Source organism: Megachile rotundata, chromosome 13 (genome assembly GCF_050947335.1).
Source record: "Megachile rotundata isolate GNS110a chromosome 13, iyMegRotu1, whole genome shotgun sequence".
NCBI lineage: Eukaryota > Metazoa > Arthropoda > Insecta > Hymenoptera > Megachilidae > Megachile > Megachile rotundata.
Window position 1 is genome coordinate 6783409 of NC_134995.1, and position 12392 is coordinate 6795800.

The following is a 12392-nucleotide window of genomic DNA, read 5'->3' on the forward strand; positions in this document are numbered from 1 at the left end:
TGTAATTATAATTTGCTATATTGTGCTATTTTTAAAATATGTATTTTTTTTTTTTTGGATGTGATGTACAGCATAACAGAATTTATTTCATAATAGTATTATTAGTAGTTTGTTTTTAAATATTTCGAATATAATTATTGCAATGAAGTTTGTTAATTTTGTACAGAGTTTGCAGCACTGTTTGAACGTTATTTATAAAATGTATTAATAATAATATTAATAATATTAATTTTTTAAATTCATATTTAACTTGATTGTATATACAGGTTTAGAATATAGCTACTAGTGTATGGATTCTTTATTTAAAATTAAATATTCCGTTTAAATAAAAATTGATATTAACAATGATGTTTAAACCTTGATGAAATTTCAGAAACAGTAATTCAAAATGAATTTTAAAAATTAAAAGTTATAATTAACTAGTATATTTGACATTTATATAAATGTACATAAACATGTATAGTATAAAAGAATATCCACATTTGAAATTAAAAATATTTTTACTGAAGAAGTAGAATTATTTATATGAATTATGGTGAAGTTATTACTAAAATTTTGTAATCGACATCTGAGAAAATATACAGCGAACATTTATTTGTTGAAGAAGTATGAGTACTCAGAAATCCACGAAACCTATAATTAAAAGTTTTCTTCGTAAGAAGCCTGCTCCAGCAGACACTTTAGATAGAACGTAAACCGAATACTAATTAACAAATTCCCATTTAATAAATGAAGATCACACTGCAAGGCGTGTCACGTGAAAATTACAGCGAAACCCTCTTGTTTCGATCTTCAGGATCCCGTTTCAGATGTACAATTCCGTACCTTCAGCTCCAATTTCCGGCATAATTTAATCTCGTTGCCGGCGAGCACGAAAGAAACTTTCGAAACGACGATCCAAGATTATAAGTCATACAGGGAGGGACCAAGGGGAGGGGCAGAATGAGGGGGTGAGTTTCCGTGCAACAGAAACGCGCACCCGTTAAAATTAACTTTCAAGAGAAAAATGGTTTTTGACGTAATCAAATAGCCTCGCCAATTCGTCAAAGAAGCCCTCGGCCACGAGTCTTGCACGCCACGGTACACTCGGGTGTAGCGTACTTGATAATTTCTTAATTTCATTAATTCTTTTTTATGTGTGGAAACATATTTTCAATTTTTCAATTTTTCAATTTTTCAATTTTTCAATTTTTCAATTTTTCAATTTTTCAATTTTTCCATTTTTCCATTTTTTCGATTTTTCAATTTTTCGATTCTTCAATTTTTCAATTTTTCAATTTTTCAATCCTTCAATTTTTCAATCCTTCAATTTTTCAATTCTTCAATTTTTCAATTTCTCAATTTTTCAATTCTTTGATTTTTCAATTCTTGAATTTTTCAATTTCTCAATTTCTTAATTTCATAATTTCCCAATTTCTTAATTTCTTAATTTCATAATTTCCCAATTTCTTAATTTCATAATTTCATAATTTCCCAATTTCCTAATATTCTAATATGTAAATTTTCAAATTTCCCAATTTCTAAATATTCCAATATTCACATTTTCAAATTCTAAAGGTTCCACATGTTCAGATACCCAAATTTCTCAATTCTTCAATTTTTCAATTTTTCAATTTTTCAATTTTCCAATTCTTCAATTCTTCAATTCCTTAAAATCCGCAAATCCTCAATTCCTCAATTTCTCAATTTTTCAATTCCTCAATTCTTCAATTCCTCAATTCCTCGATTCCTCAATTCTTCAATTCCTCAATTCTTCAATTCCTCAATTCCTCAAATCCACAATTCCTCAATTCCTCAATTCCTCAATTCTTCAATGCTTCAATTCTACAATTCTTCTAATTTTCAAATTCTAAATTTTGTATATAGTCGAATTTCCAAATACTCTCAACTTTCAAATTTTCTAATTGTATTACATTCAAATTTCATACATTTACAAATTTAGAAAAAATTCCTATTTCCCCAAATCCCTAGACTCAGCTTGTTATATCAAATACTTACTACCCCAACTCCTTTTGTGGTTTTGGGATTTGTGGATATAGGCATTTATATGGGCATAAAATTCTCAAATTTCGACATCACCAAATTCTTATCCCCAAATATTCCCAGAATTCCCTAACAATCCCTAAAAAATGACAAACAATAGTTTTCCTTGTCCCAAACTCCATTCATTTCCATATAAATGTCTACATCTACAAATTCCAAAATCTCAAAATTCCTACATTTCTACATCACCAAACTCTTACCCCAAAATGTACATATTCCTATAATTCCCTATAAATCCCTAAAAAATGACGAACAGTAGGTTTCCTTGTCCCAAACTCCATGCATACTTGTAAATATCTACAAATCCCAAAATTCTCAAATTTCTACATCACCAAACTCTTACCCCTAAATGTACATATTCCCAGATGTCCCTAAAAATCCCTAAAAAATGACAAACAATAGGTTTCCTTCTCCCCAACCACGTTCATTTCCATATAAATATCTATATCTACAAATCCCAAAATTCTCGAATTTCTACATCACCAAACTCTTACCCCTAAATGTACATATTCCCAGATGTCCCTAAAAATCCCTAAAAAATGACAAACAATAGGTTTCCTTCTCCCTAGCCCCGTTCATTTCCATATAAATATCTATATCTACAAATCACAAAATTCCCAAATTTCTACATCACCAAACTCTTACCCCTAAATGTACATATTCCCAGATGCCCCTAAAAATCCCTAAAAAATGACAAACAATAAGTTTCCTTCTCCCCAACCACGTTCATTTCCATATAAATATCTATATCTACAAATCCCAAAATTCTCAAATTTCGACATCACCAAATTCTTATCCCCAAATATTCCCAGAATTCCCTAAAAATCCCTAAAAAATGACGAACAATAGGTTTCCTTGTCCTCGGTTGTAATGTTCGCTCTAAGGAAGTCTGATTTGTTCCAGACTGTACCGCTTTCGCGGGAAGTAAGAGAAGTATCGCGATAACGACCGGAAGCGGGATACCAAATACTTTCTTCATTCGAAGTTTTCGCGTGAGCGTGAACACGCGCGTGCGCACGTGCAACGATCGCTTCCGCAGTAAGCACGGGGCTAAGTATAGCCGGTTAGCCACGGGCATTGTTATTGCTTACACAGCGAGACCGTTCAGCTTGCGATGCCTGTTTATGAAGGGTCCGTTGCTTGCTCAAGTTATGGTCTCAGGTGCGTTCCGATATTACAACTCGACCCGGTCAATCAGAATGTAATTTCACCAACATCCCAAACGAGACTATGGAACTTCCGACCGGAGTTCATTGATTCTTCTAACTACCGCTTGATGTTGGATTAATGTGCTGATGTATTGAACTATTAATGTTGAGAAAATGTGGACAATATTTTTGCTAAATTTTTGCTATGGTGGAGAATTAGGAGGAACTCAAGTAGGATGAATTCGTGTTGCAAAGAAATGAAACGTTTATTTAGGAACCATATGGAGGTCTAATTTTCGAATTCTTGAGTTACCGAGTCCAAAAATTCCCAGATTTTCGAATTTCCAAACTTTCCAAATTTCCAAATTCTCAGGCTTTCAGATTCTCAAATTGTCAAATTTTAACGTTTTCAAATTCTCAAATTGTCAAATTTTAACGTTTTCAAATTCTCAAATTTTCAAATTCTTAAATTCTCAAATCTCCAATTTCCTAAATCCTCCAAACTCTTAAATTCTAAAATTCTCAAATTTCCAAGTTCTCAAATTCTCAAATCCTCAAATCTTCAAATTCCTAATTCTCAAATCTCTAATTTCTGAAATCCCCAAATTCTCAAATCCCAAATTTCTGAAATCCCAAAATTCTCAAATTCCCAAATTCTGAAATCCTTAAATTCCCTAAATTCCCCAAAATCCCCAAATTCCCCAAAATCCCCAAAATCCCCAAAATCCTCAAATTCCTCAAAATCCCCAAAATCTCCAAATTCCTCAAATTCCTCAAACTCCCCAAATTCCCCAAAATCCCCAAATTCATCAAATTCCCCAAATCCCCCAAATCCCCCAAATTCCCTAAATTCCCCAAATTCCCCAAAATCCCCAAAATCCTCAAATTCCTCAAAATCCCCAAAATCTCCAAATTCCTCAAATTCCTCAAACTCCCCAAATTCCCCAAAATCCCCAAATTCATCAAATTCCCCAAATCCCCCAAATCCCCCAAATTCCCTAAATTCCCCAAAATCCCCAAAGTCCTCTAATTCCCCAAATTCTCAAATCCCATAATTTTCAAATCTCCAAATTCTTAAATGTCCAATCTTCCAAATCACAAAATTTCCAATTCTTCAAATCTCAAAATTGCAAAATTTCATTTATCCAAAATTCTCAAATTCTCAAGTTACAAACTGCAAACGAGTTCTGTATTACAATAATGTCAGAACATACAATTCATTAAATTGTTGTTTGCAGCAAACTGTTACTTCTGTTTGCATTCAGCAAACACCAGCAACATTTCAACATGTTGACGAAGACACTTACATAAGGACGCTTGTGAGCACAAACTATTACAACAGATCTCAAGTTAAAAACCACCTGTCACAACGTGATTTGTTAACAAAAACAAATTTACACGTAACATATAAAATGTAACAGTTCAATTATTAATAAAAGTGTATAATTCAGTCGTTAATAAAAGTGAATAATTCAATCGTTAATAAAAATGAAAAATTCAATTGTTAATCAAAATTAGCAATTCTCTAAAAATACCTACAGCAAATCATTCAAACAATTAGTATAATCAAAATATTTTCAGTCCAACCTTAACCTACCCTAACCTAACTACGATTAAATTAAAAAATTCGCTTAACTAATGAAATGAAGAGTTCATATCAGAATTAGCATATGAACTCGAATAACAAGAGAAGAAAAAATATCTCCGGTTGATCCGTCAAGTTAATATTAATTTTCCTTTAAAATACAAGAATTCACCTTGGTCGAGGCAGAATTAGTCCCGCAGCGGGGACAGCTAAAAACGTCAAAAATCTCGCAACGGTCCGCGTCGATGGGAACGCTCGAAGCAATTGAAAAGGATATTTTTTTCTATTCGAGCCGCGTGGTGAACATACGTGTGCATATATAGGTGTGCGTGGTACGCGTATCCACGCAAAAATGCGTGTGTATCCGAGTATACGCGTCTGCCTCTTCATAAAGTCATAACTCAGCCGAGCCCCCGGCACATCTCTCGGCATAACATTTAAAACGATTTCCGCTGGCAGCAGTGCCAAGACCCGTAGCTGCGTTGTTTCGGGGATAGATTAACGAAACATAACGCCAGTACTCGCTACGGACTTCCAAGGGATAGCTCGGATAATGGGAAGGGGCGTGTTGGCACTGCTCTGGCAGTTAAGCAGCGCTCAATGCCGGCGCTTGTACTTTTCAGCCCCTACGGCTACGATCGATGGAAAATTTTCCGAGAACTATGGTCCATTTGGTCTGAAAACATTCTACAAAGTGGACGATTTATTTCGAAAATATCCCGCTTGTCGACCTACCACCAACCTAACGGCCGACTACCTACGCTTGAGGCCCGGCTAACGTTCCCCTGACTACAAAGCTGCCTAATTAGAGGGTATTTCGGTACCGAACTGTTTCGTGCATGTTGCAATTTGCTAATCAGATACAACGTGAGCTATCGTAAAAGTAACGAGATTCCGCTGAAACCTACATTCACTAGGCTGGAACTAGTCGTGACATTTGGGAAGGGATTCGCGATTTATTTCGGGACGATTATTTAATTATTCAGTGATGTCTGATAGAAAAATTTGATGACATTTTATGAGAAATAATTTTATAAGAAATTATAAAATATTATTTATAATTATTTTATAAGAAATTATAAAATTATGAGGAATTTATGAGGAATGAATTTGATGAAAAAGAAAGAAATTCAGTCTCTCAAGATTGTGATCTTAACGACAGCTAACCTCAACAATTAACAATTTCAGAAAGATTATATTTCACAAGGGATCAAAATATCAATCAATAATTTTGATGAAACCTAGCAATTCTGTAGTTTTCAAGTTATTAAATACAATTTCTTATAGCTTGTAATGTTCACATTCAAGAGTTGAAATCAATCCTCAAAGGGATACAAAACACATCTTAATGGATATCTCAGAAACTATTATAGATAGAAGTATACTCTGAACAGATAAAATATAAGTTTTTGAGTAACAAATTTAATAGTGCAAAAAGATTTGCAAAAGGTCCATTTGTTTATAAAATATGATAGAAATTAATACATTTTTTTTTAATTTTTCTAGATGATTATTCTCTATTTGTACATAGTATACATCCACAAGTGTATGAATTGTTAAATTGGAATTTGATTTTTAATTAATAGAAAAATATTTTATATTTGGTATTTTTTGTACTGCAAAAAGTACCAGATAGTATATAGTGTAACAAACACGGTGGTTTAGCGAGTTTTTGTTAATTATAAATAATAAATTGTAATTATTTACTTTGAAACAAAATATGCAACTCTACTTCAGTAGTCAATTATGACTGAATTAAAAAAGAATTTTGAAACTCTACAAATAAAATAATACTATATTTCATTAATTAATTATGATTGAATTAAAAAAGAATGAAACTCCACAAATAAAGTAATACTATATTTAATTAATTAATTATGATTGAATTAAAAAAGAATTTTAAACTACAAATAAAATAATACTATATTTCATTAATTAATTATGATTGAATTAAAAAAGAATTTTGAAACTCTATAAATCAAATAATACTATTTCATTAATTAATTATTATTGAATTAAAAAAGAATTTTAAAACTATAAAATAATACTATATTTTATTAATTGATTATGATTGAATTAAAAAAGAATGAAACTCTAAAAATAAAATACTAAATAATTTCAGTAATTATAAAAGTAAACATTGCTGTACAAATTTCAATAAAAATCCAATATAGCTATTTTCAATATTAAAGATGTTAAAAGCAACTAATTAATGCACATTAAAAGCAAAAATGTATTGCAAAATGAATGATAATCGTCATATTTCACTGTAACGAATTTTTGCAGACTAAAAGGGAAACACTATACAGTTCACATTGCCCAGGAATAAGGGTATGCATATCCATCCCTGGCATTTAGGAGGCAAAGTCTGATGATACATCGTGAACTCTGCGAATCGACCCCTCGGCTCCCGTTCTCCTTTCAACCCTTACCATCGACCCTCCCTTCCCTTCCTAACTACCCTTTCGGCGTTAAGAGATTAACTTGTCACGCCAGGCCATTTTAATATTCCGAATCGCGGGGTGAATCGCCGGAATTAGCCTGGAAAGCGCCATACGGCTCCGTCGGCGATAAGTATCTGTTAACGTCACTGCAACTTTGTCCTTTTTTCCTTTCCTTTCTTGCGTGAAACTGCGTCCAGCAAGAATTACGGAAGTTAACTTTCGTGCACGTTCGATGGCCATTCGATGAAGCTTCGAGCGAAATTGCTGCTATTCGAGTTTTGAATATGGGGAGAAATGGAGTAATAAAAAAGTTCTACCTCCGAGGCTATAGATCTGCTTTCGACGGCTCCATTTTGTAGCAAATGACATTGTTGGAATGTGGAGGTACATATGGACGTTCTACGTATGTTATGTATTTGTACATCGATATAAAGTTGTAATAAATGGATTTGACAGATTATGTGATTTACTTCTACCGTGCAGATGACGTGTTCACATAATTTTGTTGAGCGCTTAAAGGTCTACTCGGTTATAAAGTAGATTTAATAGCTACAAATATAAATAATTTCTCAATAATTTTATGTAGAATAAATTTACTTTTTGGGCGAATAAAGCATCTCCTAAATTGTACGATTTATTTATATTCTGCAGATATCAATGTACAGACAGTATAAAAATAAATGATTCTCTTGGGTTAAAAATATATTCAACGATGAAGATTGAATACCACAAAGATAGCAGATAATTATAAATAATTACTGATAATTTGATTGGGAGAATTATTTCTTGATCACATGACGAAAATAGTAGATAAAATAATTATAGATAATTTCTCAATAATTTTATTAGGAGAATTATTTCTTGGATAATGGATTCTATACGCTACATAATTTATGCTCCGCAAATGTCGCTATGTCAGTAAAAAAATTATAAATAATTCAACGACAAATAGAATTAAATATCGCGAAGATAGCACATATGGATTATAAATCACTTCCCCGTAATTTTATGGAGAAAATTATTTTCTGAACAGATGTTTCAACGATTGTTTGACTTTTACCGAACGTCAAATATTTTTGGATCTCTTTTTCATTAAGGAGGATTCACATAAAATAAGTCTGGTCGTTGAACTGCGAGAGGCCAGAAAGTAGGTAAATTGCACGCTAAAAGTGTAAACACTTACCCCTGGTAAAGTCCGCTTCTCATGCAGAGCGTTCTGGGCACTGATTGCGCTGTCACGACTGTAGTAGGTGAGAAATGCACAGCCTGAAATGAAACGGAAAAAGGGAAACTGTTAATTTTAGTGTAACTAAAACAATTTCTTATGTACAATCCTTCCTTTATAGTTAAAAATTCTTTGACTAATGGTGCACTATAACTTTCATTTAAAATAAATGACAATTTATTTTATGGCAGCAAAATTTAAGTCTGTAAAATATGTAGACCTTGATTGTTTAAATTAGGTTCATAGATCAAATCATCTGCCTTTCGTTAAAATTATTAATGTAAATAATTAAGCAAGTTATGTCCTTATTCTTAAGTGTAAGTCATAAAGGAACAAAAATAAAAATTCAAAAATTCAACTGAATCTATTCATAAATATTTAAAAATTCAAGTGAATAAATTTTTAAAAAATTCCAAAATTTTAATGAATACACCAAAAAATATTTCAAAACTCAAATGCACATCTTTACAAAAATTAAAGAATGCAAATAAATAATTTACACAAATAAAAAAATTCAAATGAATACATTTATAAAATTTCCAAAATTCGAGTATTTCCAAAATTTCACCCACTTGCAAACATTGAAAAATTCAAATGAATTTTTACAAAACAAAAAATGAAAAAATGAAAAAGGAACGCACTTAAAAAAATTAATTCAAGTGAACGATTTACGAAAATTGAACGGCATAAAAAAAATGAAGGGTTTTAAAACAGTACAAGTAAAATCTAGCGGACATGATTACATAACGTTAAGTTTCCAAGGAACGTTAAATCGTATCATTGAGTATCGAACGAAATGAAATGTTTGCGACAGCCTTCGAAGCCGATAAAGTGCACCCTCGGCGTAGCAAATTCGCACGCGTTCACCACATCGCAACGTTCACGTGACGCTAGTCAATGTGTCACAGTAATTAGATATAAGCGATTGAAACTTTTCGCCGCATAATTACTGGCGTGGCCGCATTAACAGAACTCTTGCATTATAATTTTAACGACGCACGAGAAAACAGCCCCCGTGTCGGGTAAAAGGGGCGGTTGCGCGTCGAAGGAAATGTCCGTGCCTCACGCAGCCACCGAGTCGACTGAATTTCTTCAAACTTTCGATTTATCGTACGGGAAATGAACGTGACGTTTCCATGGGAGAACTTTTGCCTCCGTGAAGATCTCGCCTACGTAGGATAAACGACGTAGTCGGATTTAACATCAGATCGTGTCAAGAAAATCACCGACGAATTTCTGTGCAGTTGGTCTTTAGAAAAATCGGGGTTTCTCTTCTTTGCTGTAGTTATTTTACGGTGAAATAAATTTTTGAGATGTATATGGTTTGATAAATATTTGATAAATAATTGCAAGTGAAAGCAGCAAGGTTTCTAAGATTTCCTCATGTGTTACCATATGTGTACATATCATTGCAATATTATCTTGAAAAAATTATTGTACATTTGTTTACTGTATTTATTTTATGGTAAAGAAGCATCTTTTTGAGAAATAAGTGCTTTGATAAATAGTTGATAATTACAAGTTGAATGAACAAGGTTCCTAAAAGTACCTCATGTGTGGTCATATGTGTACACATTGCAATACTGACTTTATAAAATTTTTTTGCTGTATTTATTTATTATATAATAAAAAAGCATGTACTCTTTAATAAATAAGTGATTACAGGTTGAATGAGTAATGTCTCTAAAATTACCTCATACGTTGCCATATGTGTACGTATGTATTATTGTAGTACTCGATAGATAAAACTGTGCTAAGAAATTCAGTTTATCAAAATTTGTAGTGTCATTGAAAATATCAATTCTCTAGATATTTGACTATTTTTCAAGGCACAACATTCAACAAACTATCTACTATAATACTTCAACAAATTTCAATACGTTCACATCGTCACATAACCTCACATATCTCCACATGTGATCGCGTTCAGAAAAAACCGCGTCTTTTAAAAATAATTTTTCTTAAAACTCTAATAATAATTAACTTATACTTGAATACTACTAATAAATACTTCTAAATTTAAATTTGTAAATTCTACTATATGTTTTACGATTTAAATCCACTGCAGTAGAAGGTAATACTTAATAGATTCCATGGCGATCGTAGACAGATCAAGTCAGTCACGATAATACCGTGTCGTAACTAGTGATGTTACAAATCTTGCAGCACGCGTGCTTGCTTACATCCATCTCTGTGTGTTGAGATAGTCAAATGACGATCAGATAGTAGGAAGAGGCCCTTTGAATAAATCCTGAGACCGATAGGAAGGCGGTCCCTCGAGGTTTGCTCGACAGTGCGATAGCCGATAATGGTCTGGTTCAGCCACCGTCCAATTTTAGGGTTAATTACCATCGTTTTAACCCGCTAAACCGGCACCGGTTCTTAAACTGGTCCGAGTCGTTTTGGAAAATTAATTTCACGACGATGGGAATGTCGATAGTACCCGCTGCTTGCGGGCCGATTCTCAAGGCGGACAGCAAATAAACGGTTCGATTAAACGTGTTACTTTTCGACTGGACTCTTTTTGTCGTTTACACGACTGCAATTAATTGGAAACTTCTTTTGCACGATACGCTTCGATTTTGTCGGTTCTGATTGTTATTGTATCTCGAGCGAATATAATTCGGTGTTTGGTATTGATAGTCGCGAATTTCAAATTTCACCGAAGACAAGTAATATCGTTTTACTTTTATATTGGTCTTCATTGGATTTTTATAATACTTTTCACTAGGTGTAGGATTCTAGGCTTAGAATCCAAGGGTTAGGATTTTTATTTTTAAATAGGGATATATTAGGTTTACGCTTTCTTTAAGCAGAAATATATAATAGGTTTTCATTTTCATCGAAAAGAAGACTATATTAGATTTTTGTTTTCACTGAGAACAAATATACATCACATTTTTAATTGTATTCAAAACAGGACTATATTAGATTTTTGTTTTCACTCAGAGCAAGCTTATATTAGATTTTTAATTTTATTAAAAACAAGACTATATTAGATTTTTATTTTTATTCAAAACAAGCTTATATTAAATTTTTAATGCCATTGAAAAAAGGACTATATCCGATTTTTAATTTTATTGAAAACAAGTTCAAATTAATTTTTTATTTTTTCCAAAGACAAGTCCATATTAAATATTTTCCTTCACTGAAAACAAGTTTACAGGGGGCTAATGACCATAGCAGTCGACGCCCACAATAATAAACAACAACAACAGCAAGTTTACATTTTTATTTCTATAGTACACTATCACTATAGTCTTCTAATAATATCAATTTTGTACCATGTTTGTATCATGTTTGTAATATACTGTATGCAACTGTATACCTAGTGTGGAAATATATTTATTTAATAACTTACACAAAAATAATTGTGGTTCCTTTCAAATGTAGCCTCCTTTCACCATGATACATCATATTGAAAGAGATTAATGACCATTTAGAAATTGTTTACTATAAAAACTTGCTATGATACTCGAAGATACGGTATCACTAGAGCTCGTGACTGTGACACATTGAAATGTAGCTAATATAGGGTTATTTATATGAACCAGTAGATAAATATAGTAGATAAATATGATCGAAGTAGAGGAAAGCTCGCGTGAGTGTAAGCACAATGTTTTTGATAATGTATATCTGGTTTTCAACGCTATATTGATATTATCATCGGGCGAGGATGATAGCATGGGGAGATCACAGCATATGGTAGAACACGATTCATTGATGCGTTGCGATAAAATAACATGGTTAAGAATTACTTACAGGGTACACTAAGATATATTTTGTAAACTTGGAAAGACTGCGTTGTTTTTCATTTTTTTTTCTTTTGTAATAATATTAATATAGATTCAAAGTGTTTTTTAATAATTGTTAAACATTTCTATATTCAAACGATGCAAAACATCTGCAATTAATAGTATACATGTACAATAGTATTTAATATATGT

The 12392-nt window shown here is 32.3% G+C and overlaps 1 protein-coding gene across 4 annotated transcripts in view; it reads right to left on the reverse strand.

Annotated features, from left to right (window-relative positions):
* The window catches only part of LOC143265637 (CUGBP Elav-like family member 5), a 461835-nt gene that overhangs the window by 301828 nt on the left and 147615 nt on the right, over nt 1-12392 (reverse strand). For all 4 annotated transcript variants that reach the window (XR_013040278.1, XR_013040277.1, XM_076538855.1 and 1 more), the window contains exon 2: nt 8404-8486. Coding sequence is in view for 2 of the 4 variants with exons in the window: in XM_076538855.1 (XP_076394970.1) it covers nt 8404-8486 (83 nt within the window). In the remaining 2 variants the exon portion in view is untranslated. The remainder of the gene's footprint in view (nt 1-8403; nt 8487-12392) is intronic.